This window comes from Macaca mulatta, chromosome 4 (genome assembly GCF_049350105.2).
Source record: "Macaca mulatta isolate MMU2019108-1 chromosome 4, T2T-MMU8v2.0, whole genome shotgun sequence".
Taxonomy (NCBI): Eukaryota; Metazoa; Chordata; class Mammalia; order Primates; family Cercopithecidae; genus Macaca; species Macaca mulatta.
The window spans coordinates 77,982,316-78,005,527 of NC_133409.1; the positions used below are offsets into that span (position 1 = coordinate 77,982,316).

The 23,212-nt window shown below is 43.3% G+C and overlaps 1 protein-coding gene across 27 annotated transcripts in view; it reads left to right on the top strand.

Annotated features, from left to right (window-relative positions):
- The window catches only part of SCML4 (Scm polycomb group protein like 4), a 118,832-nt gene that overhangs the window by 24,418 nt on the left and 71,202 nt on the right, over positions 1 to 23,212 (top strand). For 11 of the 27 annotated variants that reach the window (XR_013416280.1, XR_013416279.1, XR_013416281.1 and 8 more), the window contains exon 2: positions 17,403 to 17,582. The exons of the other annotated variants lie outside the window; for them this stretch is intronic. Coding sequence is in view for 8 of the 11 variants with exons in the window: in XM_077999621.1 (XP_077855747.1) it covers positions 17,531 to 17,582 (52 nt within the window). In the remaining 3 variants the exon portion in view is untranslated. The remainder of the gene's footprint in view (positions 1 to 17,402; positions 17,583 to 23,212) is intronic. 27 annotated transcript variants of the gene reach the window in all.

A 23,212-nucleotide genomic window follows, 5' to 3' on the forward strand; every position in this document is an offset into this window, starting at 1 on the left:
TTAGGAAGTATTATAAACAATTTATGTTAATAAACTCACCAGAAATTGTTTGAAAAACCCAACTGACCAAATCTGACATAAGATGAAATAGAAAACCAGAAAAAACTTCTATATTAAAAAAAATGAATTTGTAATTAAAAACTTTTCCATAAAAAGACTTTTAGACTCAGATGACTTCTGTGTGAATTCTATCAAATACTTGAGGGAGAAACAATAGATGTTATATATGCTCTTTGAGGAAACAGAGACAGACGAAACACTTCTTACTTCTTTGTTGTTGCTTTGAGGCCACCATAATCCTGTCATCAAACTTGACAAGGATACTATAAGAAAAGAAAATTGTAAACCAACATCCTTTATGTACGTAGATACAAAAATCCTTAAGAAATTATTAGCAAATAAAATTCATCAACTCATACAATGGATAGCATGTCATAATCTACTGGAATTTACTTCAGGAATACAAGCCTGTTTAGCATTCTAAATCCATCAGTGTAATTCTCCATGATAACAGAATAAATGATAGAAATTATATGATCATCTCAATAGATGTAGACAATGCATTAGCAAAATTTAATGTCCATTCACGATTTAAAAAAACCTCCTAGGATACTAAGAACAGAGGAAACGTTCTCAATTTGATAAACAGCATCTATGAATACCTAAAGATAGCATCATACTTTAAAGATTTTAAAAATTTAACCTAAAATCAGGAACAAGCATGGATGTCCTTTCTCACTACTTATATTCAGCATATCCTGGATTTCCAAGCACTGTAACAAGGCAAGAAAAGAAATTTAAAAAATTAAAAGGCAAAAAGATTGCAAAGAAGTATGATTTATAATTCACAAATGATATGATTGTGTATATAGTAAATCTAAAGGAATGTACAGAAAGCTTTACTATATATGGTCACTTAGAAGTAGTTTACTACTAGGATACAAAGTCATTGTACAAAAATCAATTGTATTTCTGTGTAAAAGCAACAATTAACTGGAAAATGAAGTAAAAGTACTACTCACAATAACATCAAAAACCCAAATAGACCTAGTGATTAATTTAACAAAATGTGCAAGACATCTACACCAAAAACTGCACATGTATTTCTAAGACAAACTCAAGAAGTCTTAAGTAAAAGGAGAGATATACCATTATGTATGGATTGCAAGACCCAATATTGTTAAATTTTCAATTCTTTCCAAATTGAATTCAATGCATTCCTAATTAAAATGCTAGCAGGTTTTTTGCACTTATATGGAAATTCAAATGTAAATTACAAAATAATCTTGAAAAAGGAAAATAAAGTTGGAGAATTTATACTACATAATTTCAAGTCTTACTATAAAGTTATAGTCACCAAGAGAGTTTGGAATTGGCATAAGGATAAACAAAAACATCAATAAAACAGAATCAAGAGTTCAGAAATAGATTAATGAGATTCATCTATCTTGGCAAAGGTGCCAAAGGAATTCAATGAGGGGAGAAACGTGTTTCCAACAAATGATGTTGGGATAACTCTATATCCATATGGGGAAAGAGTGAACCCTCCACCTTGTATGACATCACACACAATAATTAACACGAATCATAGGTTTTATACTGTGATAAGTACAACCATAAAAAATTATAAGAAAACACAAGAGAATATCTTCATGATCTTGGGGTGGGAAACATTTCTTAGAAGGGGCAGAGAAACCACTAATCATAAAACAAAAGGTTGCTGTATTGAACTTCAAACATTTAAAACTTTTGCTTATTAAAAGACAGTATTTAGAAAGTGAATAGATAAGCCACAGACTGGGAGAGAGGTTTGCAGTACTTATATTTGTCGTGGGACTTGTCTCTAGAATATATAAAGAACTCCTACAGCTCAATAAAGAGGCAAACAATCCCATAAAATTTGGGCAAAAACTTGAACAGCCATTTCAAATAGAAGATGTGTAAATGGCCAATATACACATAAAAAGGGGCTCAGCATCTCTAATAATCCAGGAATTGCAAATTAAATTCCACCCACTAGAATTGCTAAAATGAAAGACTGACAGCTCCAATTTCGGTCAGGATATGGAGCAACTGGCCCTCTCTTACATTGCTGGGGGTGAAAATGGTATAACGGTTGGAAAATCGGCAGTACTTTGTAAAGTTAAACATAACCTACCCTATGAACCAACAATTCTACTTCCAGGTAATTATCCAGGAAAATGAAAACATATGTCCACAAAAGACTTGTAGAGAAATGTTTCTGGCAGATATTTTTCAAAATAGCTTAAAACCGGAAACAATAGAAAGTCCATCAACAGGTGAATGAATTAACAGATTGTGGCATATTCACATAAAATGGTCTACTATTGAGCAATAAAAAGAAATGAACTGCTGGTATACTTACAAATATAATTATGAGCGAACAAAGCCAGATGCAAAAGTGTATATATTATATGATTCTATTTATATAAAACTTAGGAATGGACAAAACTAATCTGTGGTGATAGAATAGTATCTGTCTTTGGAAGAGTAGGACTGACAGGGAAGAGGCATAAAGAATCTTTCTGGCTGGGCGCGGTGGCTCAAGCCTCTAATTCCAGCACTTTGGGAGGCCAAGGTGGGTGGATCATGAGGTGAGCAGTTTGAGACCAGCATGGCCAACATGGTGAAACACCATCTCTACTAAAGATGCAAAAAATTAGCCGGGCGTGGTGGTGAGCGCCTGTAACTTCAGCTACACGGGAGGCTGAGGCAGGAGAATCCACTTGAACCCAGGAGGAGGAGGCTGCAGTGAGCCAAGATCACACCATTGCACTCCGGCCTGGGTGACAGGGCAAGACTCTGTCTCAAAAAAAAAAAAAAGAATCTTTCTAAGGTGATGAAGATGTTCTGTATTTTGATTAGGGAATGAGTTACATTGGTGTAACTCATTTGACATTTGTCAAAACTCAAAAGTCAAACTGTACTTTTAAGACCTGTGAAATTGACTGTAGGTAAATTATACTGCAATTAAGAAAAATATTTTAAATTGGAAAAAAATCTAAATTTACAGGGAAAACTTTAGTTGCATAAATTAGCAGGAAGGTAAAAAAAAAATGGCAATATTACAAGAAGGGCTATCAGATTTTCTTCATCTTCCCTGAGGATATAGCAAGACAAAGACTTTTAAGTGATAGCAAAAGACTGTTTTAAATGTATGAGTTAATTAGCACAACACTATACCTAATAAGATAAAAGGCATCATTTTCCCCAATTGAAAGGTTGAAGTATACCTATTTACAGTATACATCAATATTCATGTCCATCTAGAACCTCAGAAGGTGAACTTATTTGGAAATGGAACCTTTGCTGACATAATTGGTTAAGGTAAGATCATAAATTACGGTGGGCTGTAAATCCAATGACTAGTGTCATTATAAGAAGGCCATGTGGCAATACAGAGACACAGAGAGAGGGAATAAGGTCATGAGGCCATGGAGGAAGGGACTAGAGTGATGTAGCTGCTGGCCAAATACCAGAGGCTAGGAAAGGGACAGGAAACAGATTCTCAGATCCTCCCTCAGTGCCCCAAGAAGGAATCAATCCTGCTGGCACCTTGATTTTAGACTTCTGGCCTGTGAGAAAATAAATTTCTGTTGTTCCAAGCCACCAAGTTTGTGGTCATTATGACAGTGTTAGGAAACCAACACATATACTACTCAGCTAGGTTATCGAAGTGAGTATTCAACCATCTGCCTGGCACACTCAGGTGGATTTAAATCAATACACTGAACAAAATGTGCTCTAAAAACTATATACGCAGAGAGACACACACACATATACATACATATACACATAATATGTTGTTTCTTGTATGCAGTTTGGAGAACATACAAGTGAAATAACTGCACATACTCATTGGCTACTTCTGACTGGTGTTTTCCACCAGACTAATACATTCTGAAGATGTTTCCTTGTTAGTACATAGAGAAGCCCGAATGTGCCCCTCCAGGCTGCTTTGGGACTAGGGAATGACTGTTTCTAAAGGAGGAAATTATGTTCCAGGATATGAATTTATCATGACTTATTTTGCCAGCCCAGTTCAATTAGATGAAAGTTTATTAAATGCCTCATCCTGAGCATTTCCACTTTAATCTGTTTAATTCAATCCAATCCAGTGCAAACCAATTCAATAAGCATCTATTGAGCACCTTCTTTGTAACCGTCACTCTGCTGTGATCACATCTTTTGGTTTCATCTTAATTGACTACCTCTGCCCCTTGGGTCCAGAGCAAAGATACTTTTTGAAAACTTGTTATGAAATATCACAAGAGGCTGATAAGAGAGATTGATGGTTGGGATGAAGAAGATATTTTTCTTTTTCTATACTGACCTTCTTCTTGTTGTTGTTGTTTGTTTGCTTGTTTTTTTTTGTTTTGTTTTGGTTTTGTTTTGTTTTGAGACAGGGTCTCACACTCTGTTGCCCAGGTTGGAGTGCAGAGGTGTGATCTTGGCTCACTGAAACCTCCCAGGCTCAAGCAATCCTCTTACCTCAGCCTCCCGAGTAGCTGGTACCACAGGTGCATGCCACTATGCTTGGCTATTTTGTATTTTGGTAGAGATGGGGTTTCATCATGTTGCCCAGGCTGGTCTTAAATTCCAGGGCTCAAGCGATCCACTCACCTCAGCCTCTCAAAGTGCTGGGATTACAGGTGTGGGCCACCACCCCCGGCCGCCTTGTAATCTCAATAGGCTCTAATGTCCTTACCAAATTGGACTTCTTAGAGTTTGGGATCTGCCTCAGGAAGAAAAGAGCAACTCTCACCCTATAAAGGAGTGACAGAAAGAATGAAAGCAGAAAGAACAGGATTCCATTGGGATTCACATGGAGAAATACACACTTCTAGAAGAGTGAGGATGAATCCACACGTCCTGTTCTTCAGGTGTTCAGCCTGTTTTAAGCATTTGTTTGTCTTGTACGCTTCCCAGTTATTGGTTCTGTGTTTCACGTGCATGCAGGGGGTTCCTGTTTGTAGACTAAATACCCACTGGCTGTGATGCCTGGTATCTCATTTAGCTCTTGTTGCTGCTGAGGTAAGAAAGAACATTAATTACTGCTTTCCCGTTTTAAAGTTAGACCGGGTCTTAGACAGCAAGAATTCTGAGTAATCATCCTCTGAATTAATAATTTCATAGTTGGATACTCTCTCCCTTCATACAGGGGGAGAGAGGGCTACACAGGAGATGGGGATCATTGGGGGTCATTTTTGGGGGCTGCTGACCACATTGTGCCTCCACCTTGTGCTGCCACATGGAATCAGCCGTCTCTGTCCAAGCTAACTCCCGTCAGTTATTTACTGTTCCCCAGATGAAAGTTCTATATACCTTTCTCTTTCCTCCTTTTGGATTCAATATTTGTTTTAGTTCTTGCAAGTGGAAAACTCCAGATATCGTAGATAATCGGTTATTGTTTCCCCTGATCTGGATCCTATACAACCTATATTCCCATTAGCTTTTTGATAAAATGACCCACACCAAAATCTAAGTGAGGTTTGTCATTAGCAATATTCCCAAATCTTTTTCACATAGCAAGCCGTTCCTGTCAAGTCTCTTTGGTACATTTGGGGGTGACATTTTATCCTTTTTATCTTTTTTCTCTTTTTTTTGAGACAGAGTGTCGCTCTGTCACCAGGCTGGAGTGCAGTGGCGCAATCTCGGCTCACTGCAACCTCTGCCTCCCGGGTTCTAGCGATTCTCCTGCCTCAGCCTCCCGAGTGTAGGCACTGCAGGCGCGCACCACCACACCCAGCTGATTTTTTTGTATTTTTAGTGGAGAGGTGTTTCACCATGTTGGCCAGGTTGGTCTCAAACTGCTGACCTCGTGATCCGCCTGCCTCGGCCTCCTAAAGTGCTGGGATTACAGGCATAAGCCACTGTGCCCGGCCCCTTTTTATCTTTTAAAGTTTTCATCTGATTGATTTGGTCTACCTAACTAAAAATTTTTGAATTGCAATCCTGAAATCTGTAGCATTAGCCATCCCTCTCAAACTTATGTTGTTTGCTTATCTGATGATAAACCTGCCTTCCAAATCTTCATTCATGTTATTGGATAGAATAGAACTACAACTAGAGACCTGTGGCGTGCCACTGGAGATCATCTGCAGATTGGTGCTGTCATCAATCACGCAACCAGGATCCTGGGTGGTGTCTCATTAGTCAAGATATTAAGGATAATAATAGTATTATCCTTCTGCTCACATGTTCCTATCTGATCCATGAAATAATCTCAGGAAATGTTATCAAATACTTTGCAATCAAGATGGCCCATGGTTATAGCAGTCCTCTGATTTCCCACCTATTTGTCCCCCTCCCTTTCCCCCAAAGTAAATCTAGTTAGGTGAAGCCTTAAACTTTATTTGTTTTTGTTTGCTTGTTTTTGAGACGGGGCCTCCCTCTGTCGCCCAGGCTAGAATGCAGTGGTTAGATCAAGGGCTTACTGCATCCTCTACATCCTTGGGCTAAAGAGATCCTCCTGCCTCAGTCTCCCGAGTAGCTGGGACTGGGACTACAGGCACATGCCACCATGCTCAGCTAATTTTTGTACTTTAAGTAGAGATGGGGTTTTGCCATGTTGCCCAGGCTGGTCCCGAACTCCAGGGCTCAAGTGATCTTTCTGCCTTGGCCTCACAAAGTGCTGGGATTACAGGCATGAGCCACTGTGCCCAGCCTGAAGCCTTAAACTTTAAAGTACAGTCATTTGCTCTTAGGGAGCCAATGTTCCAATATCAGTAATTACCACATTCTTTAATAAGTGTTACTAGCTTGTTTAATAATCAGTTCTCTGATTATTCACATCCCAAATCCAACCTCTTTTGGAAATTGGGATAAAATGTGCCCCTTTCTGCTCTTCCAATACTTCTCTTCTTTCCTGGGTTTCTCAAACATTTTCCAGCGGCCACTCTGAGGCTCCATCTGTAAACTGCTCTACTCGAGGCTGAGCTTTGTCTGCACTGAGAGAGAGTTGGGCTCATTAAAGTGATGAGCTGCAGACCCATTTCTTAGTATGTGTCTGCCACCTCCAGTTTGAGACCCTTCCCCTTTCTGTGCTAAACTGAAACTAAATAGTCCGGAGGCATTTCGGGAGTCTCCTTATCACTAGCTAACTCTCCAGTATACTTTAAGCAGTAGGCTAATTCCATCCCTGTTCCTCTTGCTCTGGAAATTAAGAATTAACCTAATGACACATTCCTGTTGCCTTTGTTTTTAGTAACCCTGGACTTGTTCAGTGCCTTTTTTTTTTTTTTTTTTTTAGACGGAGTCTTGCTCTGTTGCCCAGGCTGTAGTGCAGTGGCACAATCTCCATTCGCTGCAACCTCTGCCTCCTGGGTTCAAGTGATTCTCCTGCCTCAGCCTCCTGAGTAGCTGGGACTACAGGCATGCACCACCATGCCTGGCTAATTTTTGTATTTTTAGTAGAGATGGGGTTTCACCATGTTGGCCAGGCTGGTCTCGAACTCCTGACCTCGGGTTGTCTGCCCGCCTCAGCCTCCCAAAGTGCTGGGATTACAGGCATGAGCCACCATGCCTGGCCTGTTTGGTGCTTTGACCTTTGTGGGACTTTTCCTTCTTGGTTCCTGCAGTAAGTGTGGATGGTTGTCCCAGTCTGGCCACTCCTGATGCTGTGTGTGCCTTTCTGTTTGCAAACTTATTTGACATCCCTTTGTATCTTCAGGGCCTGGGACAAATGTCTTGCATTTAGTAAGCGTCCAATAAATATTCACACAGATATGGATTTTCAAAAGGTAAACTGTGAAAGCTAATTAAGAATTGACTTACAGCTGTTGCATGGCCCCAGGAGACCTTTGAGAAGGGGAGAAGACCTAGAAAATAATCCAGTAAGCCCCTGTTTGCTGGCTAACCCCCGAGAGAGAGCAGGACAAAAGTGTTGTTACTTTTCCTTTTCTGACCTTTCTTTTTGCAACTAAGAAGTGGAAGTCCTCAATTGTATCATTGTATTGCTCTCTCTCTCCCTTTCTTTCTGTGAGTCAATCAAACCATATTGGCTGGGGATTCACCATATGCAAAGCCCCAAGAGGTCACGTAGATTTTCACCATGCAAGATACCATCTGTGGTAATACTACGGTTGACTTGTCTCAGGGTGATTGCAAGGCTTCCTGACTTTTTGGTCGTAAGAAGTCAGCTGGTAAAATGCAACATCTCCCACCCACCTCCAGCTAGAAACAGAAGCGCTGGGAGATAAAACTTCTTGGATCTTTCAGCAGCTAACCTATCGTTGACCAGGTGCCAGGGCTGAGGGACTGGACTAGACTGGACTTGTGTGACTTTTGGCAAGACCTGGAGCCTTTCTGAGTTGTCATCTGTATAGATTTGACAGACTCTTCATCTATACAGTGGGAGTATGTAATAATATTTGCCTTAAAGGCTTGTAGTAAGAATTTAATAAAATAATACATGCACGTATGTACATTTTATTAATTCATTTATTTATTCACCCACTATTTGTTGCTTTGCGGGTCCTGTGAGCTGGGCCCTCTGTGCAGAGGTGTGTGTCAGGATCAGTGCCCACAGCCCAGGGGACATGAGTGTGAGGGGAGAGGCCACCAACGCTGTGGAATCCTCCCTTCCACAGGTGTGGTGCTCTGAGGGAAAGAGGGGTTGTTCAGGGACAACTCAAAGATGAATCTGGTGGTTTTGCTGTGGGCCAGGTCTGGTCTCCAGAGATTCTGCCTTTGTGATTATTGGCCACTGTCCTTGTCTGGACTAAGTGTGTGTGGTGGCTGTTTCTTCCTGCGTGACCTGCCCATGTATCGTAGGCTCAGAGCGATTCTGGGAGACTGCAATGGAGAAGCTGTGTGTCAATGACGCAGGACATAGGGAATTCAGCTGTGCACTGTCTGCACACCACAACATGCTAGAGGGACCTGCCTGTAAGGGGACCCGTGTTTATGCGGGGGAGTGGGGAGGCAGGATGGGCTGGGACTCAGAGGAGATGTGACGACCAGAGGTGGTCTGCTTCCCTCCCATCTGCCCACGAACATCCAAGGAAGGGATCGTTCTGGGTTCAACTTCACGTCCCTGTGCTCTGCAATGTCTGACCACTGTAGGTCCCCAGAAAATACTGTCAAATGATTGAAGGGATGATTGAGGAGAGAAAGAGAGTAGTCCGCTTCTGGCCAGTGCTTCCCTTTGAAGGTTAAGAATTTGCTTTTGACCTTGGTCTTGCAGTACTTGTGAAGCCTGTGGAACCAACAGGCTGTGTAAGCGTGGCCACTGGGGGACACAGGCCCAAGAAGTAGTGACCTGCCTACAGTGTCCCTGCTGGAGCAGTGCTGGGACTGTGCCTATCAGGACAGCCGAGAAGCCTTTGTGATCCTTGCTGACCAGAAGCAAATTAGTCTGCATTTTGTCTTCTTTCCTGTAAGTTAGGGAAACACACACTGGGGGAGCTTTCCTATGCTCCTTGCTCCCACCCTTTCACCCATTCTATTCTCAGACCTGGAGACATTTTACATTTCTAGTATTTGAAGTACCTGGGCTTTTTCTTTGTGAAATAAGAGGGGAGAATAAACCAGTGTGTAGTGACTGTACAGACAGACAGTGATGGTGACAGTGTCAGGCACCCAACACCCAAGCTTTCCTCTCTGGCTCACAGCTTTCTGGAGAGCTCTAAAATCCTTCCTAATACCAGGGCGTTGGTAGCAGCTTCACCCCCATGAGGTGGGCATCATCAAGATGGGAGACAGGACTAATGCGATGCTCTGTAGGAAAAGATGAGGAATGTGACATTGTCTGGATGCGTTTATTTCTTTTGCTTGGCAAATAAAAAGAAATGATCTGGTTTATGTTGTCTTTAGGGACACTGCAAACAAGATGGTTGGAAAACAGAGTTTCTGTTGGCTGTCTGTTCTCTGCAAAGAGAACAAAAGAAAATAATTAGCCAGGAAGAATAGTAATTTATATCACACAGGGTTTACTGATTATGACGGGATCTCATGGTCATTTTCTCATGAGATCCTTATGGCAGCCTGGTGACATGGCCCCGGCAAGTACTGAAGTCTCCGTTTGACAGTGTCGGACACTGATACTCAAGAGTCACTCTGCTGTTCTGCTTACTGTCCACTGCAATGCAAAGCCAGCTTTCCTGGTCCTTGTAGAAACATGGTCCTTGTCTATTGGGGAAGTACAGCTTTCAGCTACCGAATGTGGAGAAACAAAATCAATTTCATGATAACTGTGCACTTGCTCTTGCCTTTTACCTCTAGATGCATCTCTCCTTGACCTGCACAAGAGGTGAAGGAATTGGTTCTGGTGTTGTTTTCATGTTTATTTTCTGCTGATTGTTACCCTGGGTCCGAGGTGGTGTCTTTCTTAGACAGTTCTTGGAGGGCAAACATTGAGTTGCTATATGTCATTATATAGCAGTAACAAAGTGCTTTGGATACCTCAATGATTTCCAAAGAGTATCATAATGAAGGCATCATAGTTACACATTTCTGTACTTCAGGATGAGCATCTATGTGCCTGAAAATCCGTGTGAAAATGTCTGTGTTGGAATTCCTCGAGGAACTCACAACCCCCCCGCCGCCCCCCGGCCCAGCCTCGGCAAGACTGGTGAATGGATTCCTGCTTGGGGGGTGCTGACTTGGAGAGTTGAGATTTGTGTTATTTGAATCTTGTTGCTTTATTGTTGAAGTTGTAAGAATTTTTATTAGCAAAGTATTTGAAAGGAATCTAGCTATACAGTTGGTTTATATTACAAAAAATCATCTTGAAAGGAGAATTTGCTTTATAGATAAAGATTGAACTAGAAACAACCCAAACACCAAACCACCGGCGCTTTCTCAAAACTAAATGTAAAGTATAAATAGAGAACAAAACAGGAAATAGTGGTTTGCAAAAATACATATATGTGTGTGTGTAGCTGCATTCTAAGGTGCCTTTCCTTACACTGTGGGATGTGAGTGCCGAGGCTGAGTGACAGTCGCAGCTGCTGCCTCCTTAGCGGAGACAAATGTCTCGCAGCAATTGCTGTCTTACTGCTGCCCACAACCACCCTTCAGCAATCTTCCAAAAAAACTTGGATCAGCTCTGTAGGCACTAAATGATTGTGTTGTTCTATTCATCCAATTATTTCATGCCCAGAGACTTGACTGGGTTACTTTATACCATCCAAGCTTTCATATTGTATCAGTCTCATTTCTTTATGTCCTATTGAGACATGGAGAAGTGGCCTGAAGGGTCAGATTTCTCTCCTGTCCCCCAGCCAGCTCTGTTGCCAGCTCTCTGAATTCTGTCCAGGGCTGACACAGGGAGACAGCTGTAGGGAGTTATGCAGAGAGCTCTGGGGTGAAATCTACCCTCTGCCCACTAATGGGTGATCTCATGTAACCTCTCTGGGCCTTAGCTCCTCATCTGGAAATCCAAGGACAGTAATGCTTATCTCAAAACCATTGTGAAAATTAAAAGAGATGAAGTAGGTGAAGACCCATCTTGGCAGCATGGGATGCTCTGCATCTTATTGGAGTGGCCTTATTGTTGGAAAGTGGTTGCTGAGTCCTCTTTAGGTAAATTTCTGAGCCTGGTGGCCACTACTAAAAACAAAAGGCAAGTACCCTGGACTGGACTCCGCTGCCTCAGTGCTAAGAAGTAGGAGGAGTCCTGGAAGAGGGCTGGGACACTGATCATCCATTCATCTGTTCACGTATCATTTAGTCAATAAATATTTGTCAGTCCTTAAGATGTGCCAGACACTGAACAAGGTGGGGATACATGGAAGAAGATACAGAGCCTTCTCCAAGGAGCTCAAGCGTATTAGGACAGAGAGGCAGGGATGCCAATGAATGGAATAACATGTTGTAGGTGCTGTGATAGAAATGGGTCAATTATAGCCACAAGGAAGGATGTAGAATAGAAAGATTCTGTCCAGGTAGCAATTTCCAGGCAGGACTGTGGGGGAGGAGCCTCTGGAAAGCCACTTCCTTGAGAAACACACATTTTTGTAGGTGGCTCCTTTTCATCTAGCCAGGGGAAAACGACTCACATTTCAGGCAGAAACTGACACTGGTGGGAGAGAGGATAAGCTCCCTCTTGCTGAGCAAGGAACAAGTGATGCCACTTCTTTGACTCCAGACTTCGACAAAACCATGAGTGGGGGCCCCAAATTAGAAACGTCTGAGACCTGCTGCGATCCAACTCACTTGAGTTCACACTGTAGCTTTGATTCAGATGAGAAGCAGCTCAGTTTCGTATTCCAGAAGACTTTCCTGGACTTGGAAATAATAATGGAAGCCTTCTGCAATGAGCTAGGAGTAGGGGAAGTGGGACTGCGGGACTGCACACAGGGGAGCCTTTGGCTTAGGTGTCCTAGGGGTCCTCTAGGGTCGGTAGCAAAAGGGGAGCACCCCCAATCCCCCTTGGAGTACCAGACTGCAAGGAGCTAGTGAGGGTGAGGTGCGGAGGAGCTGTCAGGCAGGGTGTGCCCCAGGCTCTGCCTTTCCCTTGGCTGTTTTGTGGCCCCGGAAAACCTCAGCCTCGTAGAACCTCTTTTTTCCTGAGCATCCTGGGCTCTTAAGTCATTATCCATGAGATACCAGTTGCTTCAGAACTGTCCTCCTGCCATATCATGTACAAATGTCTCCTCTCCCTTACTAGCTGTTTAGCTTCTCAAAGTCAGGAGGGGAGTGCAGAGGACAGGTTCCACCACAGCACCCCAGTGACCTTGCACATCTCCACATGGGCCATGTAGGCAAGGCTGGAGCACAGCTGATCTCAGTCCTGCAAGAGTGACCTGTGACCCTCTCGGAGCGTGAGAATGTGAGAGGCTTGGGAGGTGCTACTACAAGGCCATTGGCCACTCAACTCCCTATCCACCTGGGAGGCTGTCACTAGACGTTTCTCACTGCCTTCTGGGTGTGAGGAGATGTGAGGCTTTCTGCCTCATCCCGTCTAAGGGCACAGCTGCAGGCTACGAAACCGCTTCGCTGCAGCCTGAGATCAGCTCCTCAGCAGTGGGGCGCAACAGCACTCAGATCACAGTCATCTTGTTCCTGTGGGTTTTGTGTTGTCCTCTAGGACAAGGGACACAGGGAGTGGGTCCTCTTCTTGCTTTTGCTGTGAGAAACTGAGCCCTTAGAGGGTTTGTTTAAAGTCCTACTCATAGAAGAAGAATGCACTCCTTGACCCAAATACAACTCTGGACCAGGAAGATACAAAAAAGAAAATTAGAAAATAAAATAAAGAAAATAAATAAATAAAGCGTCTGTTGTAAATAAATAAATAAAGGGTTTTAGAGCTCTCAACTCCCTGTCAAGCAAAGTTGACAGACCAGGCGTGTCTGTCAGCTTTGTTTAACAGGGAGTTGAGAGATCTGAACCTGTACAGTACGGGGCCGAGGCCCAGAATGGTGAAGTGACTTGTCTCTGTCTCAGCTACCTAGGAGTAGAGCCAGCACTAAAGTCTGGCCCCCTAAGTCCAGGGTCATGTCCACTCGTACCTAGTCCTATGCCTCATGTGCCATAAACACCCACTGAAATGGTTGCTGGTCTGCTCAGTCAAACCACTGGGGTGATTAGGATCCCAGTCAGGGTAAATGCATACGCCATGGGCCGTGATGAGTGCAGCCCCGACATGTGGGCTTGTGATTTGGAGCCTTTTCAGGGTCCGGGGTACCTGACTCATTTCACCTCCCATGTACTAGGGCAGCTGGCCCTGGTTGATCAAAAGCTGAGGATATCAGAGCCACTCACTCATTTAGATTGACTTTATTGGATCGTTTTTATTTTTTAAAAATACACAACATTCAAAAGGTAAAAAAGGGTATGCAGAGAAAAAAACCCTTCCTCTCTCTCCAGTTCTTAGGACCCCAGTTCCTCTCCCCATCGCAGCAAGAGACAATTGCTACTGTTGTAAAAATGCTTCTGGTGGTATCTTATGCATCCATAAGCATACATGCATGTATAGATGTGAAATGTTTATGTGCATCTTCTTTACTCAGTGGATGATAACATGCTATACATGCCAGGGTATAAATTTCAACATTTATCTTAAAGGTCATTCTCTCTCATTTCTTTTATCCATGATTCTGCTGACCATATCAATGGCAGAGAACATTGCGTCTTCCCTGTCCTCTGAATCCCTTCTCTTGACTTATGGGTTTTGCCTGCAGGTGTATCTCCAGATGTGGCCACAGAGAGACAGACCCCACCCTTTAGAATAATAGGAAAGACAGGAAATTCCCTTACTTTTTTTTTTGAGACGGAGTCTCGCTTTGTCGCCCAGGCTGGAGTGCAGTGGCCGGATCTCAGCTCACTGCAAGCTCCGCCTCCTGGGTTTACGCCATTCTCCTGCCTCAGCCTCCCGAGTAGCTGGGACTACAGGTGCCCGACACCTCGCCCGGCTAGTTTTTTGTATTTTTTTTAGTAGAGACGGGGTTTCACCGTGTTAGCTAGGATGGTCTCGATCTCCTGATCTCGTGATCCACCCATCTCGGCCTCCCAAAGTGCTGGGATTACAGGCTTGAGCCACCGCGCCTGGCAGGAAATTCCCTTTCTTACAAGTTTTCCCATTCTGCCCGGTCACAAACTGGCCTGTCTCAAGCGCAGGCAGATGCTGTCCTTTTCACATCTGTCTGTTGGGGTCCAACTAGGAAATCTCTTTAGTAGTTAAGGCATTGAGTATTTAATGCAGGAAACGGTTGCACAGTGATAAGCCAAAACAAGAGACTGGGCACTCAGCCACCATCCCTGAAGCTACAACCACCCCTAAGCTTGAGGGGCAGGGGCAGGAGGTGGCAGGACAGAAACGAGGACCATGTCACCCAGCAGAGCTTGGTATCATCCAGGTCTGTTCAGAGGGAGCTGGAGCCGTAGAGGAGGAGCAGTTTCTAGCAGGGACCTAGCCAAGCAAAGACGGGGATTTCACCAAAGATGGGCTTCACCCATCCCAACTTCTGCCTCCAAACTCAGACCAGCACCTCCCATCAGGCAAACTCAGAACAGCACCTCCCATCAGGCAAACTCAGACCAGCACCTCCCATCAGGCAAACTCAGACCAGCACCTCCCATCAGGCAAACTCAGACCAGCACCTCCCATCAGGCAAACTCAGACCAGCACCTCCCATCAGGCAAACTCAGACCAGCACCTCCCATCAGGCAAACTCAGACCAGCACCTCCCATCAGGCAAACTCAGACCAGCACCTCCTATCAGGCAAACTCAGACCAGCATCTCCCATCAGGCAAACTCAGAACAGCACCTCCCATCAGGCAAACTCAGAACAGCACCTCCCATCAGGCAAACTCAGACCAGTACCTCCCATCAGGCAAACTTATCCAGCAGCTGACAGTCACCAGGAATTAGGGGAACAACACCTGCTTTGGTGCAGAGAAGAGCAGGAGAAGAGTAAGAAATGCAGCTGAGGGAAACAGTCCAGGGCCCCACATGCAATCTCCACAGTGCCGGGTAAGGCCTGTTAATGTGGGACTTGATTTAAAAAGAAGGGATGGACATCTGAAACAGGGAGGGGGCACACTCAGCCCCCTGGGACTGGATCCCTCCCTTCTCATGCTCTCTTGAGGTCACCTTCTCAGGAGCAGCCCCAACAAGCAGGCCTGATGGTAGGAGTTAGAAGCAGTCTTTCCTCCTCTTCCTGTGCCAACCGAGGAGACTGGTGGGCCCCAGAGAATATGTAGATTTAGGGTACAGCTGAGCCCAACTTTTCCTACCTCTGCGGCATGCCTATTACTCACGCTTTCAAATGTTCTAAAGTGTTTCTGAATCCTGCAGGCTGGAATGGGTGTTTTTCCCACTTCACTGTGCATATTCTCTGTTCTTACTTCATTTATCTTTCCTCCTTGTCCTTAAATATATGAATCTTGGCTTTCTGTCACCCTGGCTGTTGTACCCCTCTTGGGGGCAGGGAAGGTTCTAGCATTTGAGAATGGTGATAGCTTTGACAGGTTTAGCCAAGGGTGGAATGGATTTGACAGGCTTTCAGAGTCTTCTCTCACAGCCAAGGGCCCATTACAAGGACCTGGGGAGCTCCTTGTACCCCATCCAACAACAGAGTTGAGAGTTCTACATCTGGAGAAGGAGGTACATGAGCCTTGGTCTCCTTATACTTACAAGACACATTTAGAAGCTTCATCTACCACAGGCTGAAGAAACAAGTTTGCACATTGCAACTCCCAGAAAGATACTTGGTGGATTTATCACCCTTGAACGTTCTGTTGAACCTCTTTTTTCCTTTCTTTCTTTCTTTCTTTTTTTTTTTTTTTTTTGAGACAGGGTCTTACTCTGTTGCCCAGGCTGGAGTGCAGTGGCACAATAACGGCTTACGGCAGTGGCACAATCACGGCTTATGGCGGCGTCAACTTTCCAGGCTCCAGCAATCCTCCCACTTCAGCCTCCTGAATAGCTGGGAGCGCAGGCACACACCACCATACTGGGCTAATTTTTGTATTTTCGGTAGATGTGGGGTTATGCCCTATTGTTCAGTCTGGTCTTGAACTCCTGAGCTCAAGCAATCCACCCACCTCAGCCTCCCAAAGTGCTGGGATTACAAGCATGAACCACTACGCCCGGCTTGGTGAACCTCTTTTGGCCTGCTTATCAGGTGGGACAACTGAGATTGACTAGCCGGTCTTTTTGTTCCTGGGTCAATTCGTATTTTTTTAGGACAAGCTGGTTGACTTTCAGTTTCTTTGTGTTTAGAAACCGGGTTTGTTTCTAATTTTTGTTGCTAATTTTTGTATTTTTTGTAGAGACAGGGTCTCGCCATGTTGTCCACCTGCCCTCAAACTCTTTCTCTATTTAGACAGGTAAAGACAAGTGCATATCAGTACTCAACAGAACAAGATACCTACACATAAGCTCTCCTATACTTACGAAAATCACCTAAATCACATTTTATTCTATTCACCCTTCTTTTGGGTTAATACAAGTACAACCATAGTCTGGTGCACCTTATCTAAGTCTTTTAAATAAAACAAACAAACAAACCCATTCCCTATCACAAACAATTTATGTCAATTGACTACATTGCTATGGTTATTATTATTGATTCATAAATTGTTACAAGTTGCTTCTTTGTCCTCTTAGCACCAGCCCCTGATATTCTCAAAATTATCTTTGTTCTGGTAATAATAATATGTTACAAGCTAATGCCAACTCTTCTCTATCCCCAAGATATGAAATCAATAATCTCTGAGGAGTCCTGGTTTCATTTTTTTAAGTTTTATTATTATTATTATTACTGGAGGCTGGGCCTCACTCTGTCGCCTAGGCTGGAGTGCAGTGACGAGATCTTGGCTCACAGCAGCCTCAACTTCCTGGGCTCAGGCAGTCCTCCCACCTTAGCCTCCCAACTCTCTGGGACCACAGATGTGTGCCACCACGCTCGGCTAATTTTTGTATTTTTTGTAGAGACAGGATCTCACCATGTTGCCCAGCTGGTCTCAAACTCCTGGGTTCAAGCGATTCGCCTGCTTCGGCCTCCAAAACTGCTGGGAATACAGGCGTGAGTCACCACACTCAGCCTCCTGGATTTATTTATGGTGGAGAATAGTATCCGAGGGAAAAGTTTGATGCTAAGAATGAGTACACGTGAGTCTTGGCTTTAGCTTCTGTTGGTCAAATTTTAGTATCAGAATTGGAGGAAAATGTGTGTAAATGAATTTATTTTTTTCAATTTAACAGATTATATTGGTAGCCCTATTCTTCTTATGGTATGAAGGTTTCGTTCTATCAAAGGCATTCTATTATACTGATGTATTTCTATTCAAAGATTTAAAATACAAAGGCACCTCTGAATCCAGCTGTGGGCCATCAGCCTCAGTGAGATGGCTAGACTGCATGGTGAACAGGTTGCCACAGGTGCCAGGTGTGCTCTGTGGGTGCAATACTGTACCAGGGGCTGTGAGGAGCAGAGTGACATGTGAAACATGGCCCCTGGCCTCCTGGGATGTACAGATATCATTTATGTGTGCAAAACAAAGGGAAAACTGTATAAGCCATCATGTAATCAGTGCTTGATGAAACTGAAAGTGCAGGCAATGGGTGGTAAAGGAGTTGAGAGACCAGTGTGTGGACGGGGAAAGGCCTCCAAAGCAGGAGAGTTTGAGCCATCTTGGAAATGGTGGAATTTTAGACAGATGCCAAAGTGCATTTTGATCCTTGGGAACCACCTTACAGACAGCCCTAAGAAGCCTGCAGACACGAGCATTAGGGTGAAACTGCTGGCAGAAGGATGACACTGGAGACACTGGCTCATGGTGAGGGCAACATGGCGCCCCAGAACAAGAGAAGATAGGGCTGTGTTTTCGAAATGACAGTGAGGAAGAACATTACCCCAAGGTCAGGAACACACTCCATGCAGTTAATAGAAGGAAACAACTTAGAGTCCAGCAAAGGGTAGGCATCCTTATAGCTACCTCCATTCACTTCTTATAGAAACAACAGAAGCCATTGATCCTGTTTCCAGTTGGGCTGGCTTACCCCTTCTCCATGCACCACCAAACGTCCCTGCATCATCACCAGCCCTGTGCCTTTATCTTACTTTTCTCTGCCAGGGAAAATCCTAGCTCTGATGTCACCTGCTCCTACCCTTCCTAACCTTCCTAAAAGAATTGATCTCCCTCCTCCTTGGTGTTCACACAGCATTTCATACAAAACCTGTTAGATCACCTGTCTTGCATATTATTATGGCCTCTTTGCTTGTTTGCTTCTCTGTAGACAGTGACTATCTGAGGGGATGTGTCTTATTTACTTATTTATTTATTTATTTTGAGATGGAGTCTTGCTCTGTCGCCCAGGCTGGAGTGCGGTGGCACAATCTGGGCTCACTGCAAGTTCCGCCTCTCGGGTTCCCGTCATTCTCCTGCCTCAGCCTCCCGAATGAGTAGCTGGGACTACAGGCGCCTGCCACCACACCCGGCTAACTTTTTGCATTTTTAGTAGAGATGGTGTTTCACCGTGTTAGCCAGGATGGTCTTGATCTCCTGACCTCGTGATCCACCCACCTTGGCCTCCCAAAGTGCTGGGATTACAGGCGTGAGCCACCGCTCCCAGCTGGGATGTGTCTTATTTTTATTTGGCATCCAAGTACCTAAGCATAGTGTTTGAGCCTCACTGTCTATTCAACAAAAATCTGTTGGACAAATTAGTAAATGAATGAGTAAATACATGAAGACATGCCTCAGACTAACTCTTGGATGACTCAGCGTCTCCATGGGATTGGAGCATGCTTTGGATTTGGTCATTTCTTGATCTTTATCTTGATGAAGCATGATTTGCCAGGACCTTGGTTGATATGTATTAGATTTGCAAAGCTAACATGTAAAATGTCATTCCAAATTAACAGAACAGATCTTAGTTACTCTCGCTTTCCATTGTAGTATTTCTAGCCAAGTCTTGGCTTGATAAGAAGAGGGAGACTTAGGAAGCCAGTGGAAAATCACTTGATTTAATATTCCAGGCCAGGATTTGACAACTGTTTAAAGGTTATAACTTGGAGACTTAGAGACTTGATGACGAGGCTGTTTTAGGGACAGACTCTTTTAATGACTACTAAAGCACTGTGCTTCAAGATGGCTTTCAAATCTGACCTGAACTGAGGTAGTATTCACTGCACTGAAGTCCTCAATTGAAAGCAGAAAAATTCAGAGGTTTCATATATACCTCCAGGATCCTGCGTGTTCTCTCTCTCTCTCTATATATATATGTGTGTGTGTGTGTGTGTGTGTGTGTGTGTGTGTGTGTGTGTGTGTGTGTATTTGTTTGTTTGTTTTTTGTTTTGTTTTGTTTTGTTTGAGATGGAGTCTTGCTCACTCTGCTGTCCAGGCTGGAGTGCGGTGGTGTGGTCTCCCGGATTCAAGTGATTCTTGTGCTTCAACGTCCCAAGTAGCTGGGACTACAGGCATATGCTACTATGCCTGGCGAATTTTTGTATTTTTATTAGAGATGGGAGTTTCACCATGTTGGCCAGGCTGGTCTCGAACTCCTGACCTCAAGTGATCCACCTGCCTCAGCCTCCCAAAGTGCTGGGATGACAAGTGTGAGCCACTGTACCCGGCCTGATTTATGTATTTGGATGTGTTAAATTATGTATCTATGGATAGAATATATTTGGACAGCATTTGAGGTCTTTGAAGGTCTTTGGAGATGGGGAATCTGGGAAAAGGGCAGTGGCCCAGTTGCCACCTGTGGGGAGGTGGTGTCAAGGAGGGGGAAATGGTGTCAAGGAGGGTGACAGTGGCAAGCTGCTTCTTCCCGGGTCCAGCGAAACACCTCTGTCCGTCATCTGTTTATGGATGTGCTTCTTAGCTCTGGAACAACCTTTTCTGATATTTTTGCTGATTGATAAAGACCTTTTTGCCTTTTTGTTACTTTTATTTGCAGCGTTAACATAGTGGCCACTGAAGTTCTGTGGCTCAAGAACAAAAACTGTTAGAAAACAAAAGGCCACTCCACGAAGCAAAAATTTTCCGTAGAAACTTTCAGAAAATAAGAATTATCCATTCATTGCTTATTTGTCTCTTTATCCTATTTTTCTAATTCTGATTTTAAAAATTCAGACAAGGTGACTGGGAGTGGCGGTTCACGCCTATAATCCCAGCACTTTGGGAGGCCGAGGCGGGCAGATCACAAGGTCAGGAGTTCAAGACCAGTCTGGTAAACATGGTGAAACCCTGTCTCTAGTGAAAATACAAAAATTAGCCAGGCATGATGACCGGCGCCTGTAATCCTAGCTATTTGGGAGGCTGAGGCAGGAGAATTGCTTGAACCCGAGAGGCGGAGGTTGTGGTGAGCCGAGATTGTGCCACTGCACTCAAGCCTGGCAACACAACGAGACTCCATCTCAAAAAAAAAAAGAAAAACATTCTGACAATGCAAAAGGGTACAAACAGGATAGAAAGAGCATCTTCTAGTATTTTCCTGCCCAGACACAATTGTCATTAGCCTTTTGATGATTACTTTACGCAGACCTTTTTATGCTTAAACATGTGCAGATTTATCTTTATCTATATATATAATATATATGTAGAGAATCAAAGTATACATGCTATCTTGCAATCTTCATATATGCATGCATATGCACATATATATACACAAATATTTCATTTTATGAATGTGAAATGTGCTAAACCACGGTTGTTTTGAGGGACATTTTGATTGCTCTCAGTATTTCACTATTGTAAAGAATGCTTTAAAGAATATCCTTGGCTATATATCTTTGTGCTCTTCTCAGATTCTTTTTTTAGGATAAATCCTCAGGAGTGATACAGTTGGATTAGGAGGTGTGACGGTGTAAATGTTTACGTGGTTTTCTAATTGTCCTCCAGAAAGGCTAGCCAATTTGTACCCTTGCAAACAATCAATGAGAGTGCCCATTGCATCAGCCCCTCACCAACATAAGTATTGTCAGGGTTTTAAACATTTATCAGTCTGGCAATCGACAAATGATACCTCAACTTACTTTTTGGGAGAGTTGGCAATAAAGTGCAGAATCTTTCCTTGTAAGAATTCACCTCTTTCCTTCCTTCCTTCTTTCCTTCTTGTCTTTTTGTATCCTTTGCCCATTTTTCTGTTGTATGTGTTGAGGGAGTGAGTTTCACGTTTATTGGGTTGGTGCAAAAGTAACTGCAGTTTTTGCCATTAGTTTCAATGGTAAAAACTGCGACTACTTCTGCACCAACCTAGTATTTTTATAATCTGAAGCAGTTCTTTGTATTAATCTTTTGTTGTTCCCATATGTAGCAAATAGTTTCCTTAGCTTTATTTTCAATCTTTTTTATGATTTTACATTTGCTTTATGAAAGTATTTGAGTTTTACGTGGTCATGTCTATCAGTCTTTCTAGTTCTGCTTCCCAAGTTTTCTAATATCCAGTACTTAGAAAGCTCATCCCCATTTCGAGAACATACAGATGTTGACTTATATTGTCTTTAGTACTTTTTAATGTTTCTTTTTTTTAAGTATATTTAAGTGTTGGAAATTTCTAAAAAGATTTTGTTAAAATATAGGTAAAATTTTATTTGTTTCTAAATGCCAGTTGTCTATAAATCATTTATTGCGCTTTCCTGTCTTGATGTGAAATGTTCCTAAATTTTTTAATGGAAATTTAATATATATTTAATTTCTGGACTAACTTTTCCATTGACCCAATTGCTACTCCTATACCATACTGCTGCCATTGTTGGAGTTTTTTTTTTTTTTTGGAACAGAGTCTCGTTCTGTCACCCGGGCTGGGGTGTAGTGGCCAGATCTCAGCTCACTGCAAGCTCCGCCTCCCAGGTTTACGCCATTCTCCTGCCTCAGCCTCCCGAGTAGCTGGGACTACAGGCGCCTGCCACCTCCCCGGCTAGATTTTTATATTTTTTAGTAGAGACGGGGTTTCACCGTGTTAGCCAGGATGGTCTCGATCTCCTGACCTCGTGATCCGCCCGTCTTGGCCTCCCGAAGTGCTGTGATTACAGGCTTGAGCCACTGCGCCCGGCCCATTGTTGGAGTTTTATACTATATTTTAATAACTAGGAGGGCAAATCTTCCTCACTGGACTTTGTTTTGCCCTTCTTTTTCTAAAGTCAGTTTGGAGTTTTAATGTGATTGCATTTAATTTGTAGAATAGTTTAGGTGAAAATTATATTTTAAAAATACCCATCTGTCCCAAAATAAAATGATCTTATTCATTCAAATCTTATTTAAGGACATTAGCAAAATTTTAAGACATATTATTTCTTTCATTGGAATCTTTCTACTTCTTATGAAATCTATATGAAGAACTGTGAAGGGTCAGAGATTTTACCCTCTCTGACAGCAAACAAATTAGCCGGCCCTGGTGTCACGGATGATGGCAGAGACAGATAGCTCCTAGGTCAGAGGCACAGCAAGTCACATAAGCTTCATGTTCCCATGGGCTCTCCCTGTCCAAGCTCCCTGGTGGATACTGCACATGCAGTGGGTTTGTGTCTCAGTTGAGGAACTCTAAGCTCAGGAAACCCTAGTGGGGTCAGAGAAAGCTTCCTTGAGTTAACTGAGGAAGGAGAGGCATGGACCGGAGGGGGAAGAAAGAGCATTCCAGGCAAAGGGAACTGCAAACGCAAAGGCCCTGTGGTGGGTGCAAGTGTGTCAACAACTATAAATAACTGGGAAAAAATGCCACCACGATGACTCCATTATCTTCTGGCTGATGGTGCTGAAGTGAACTCGCCTGTTTATTCTTACCACAGTAAATGA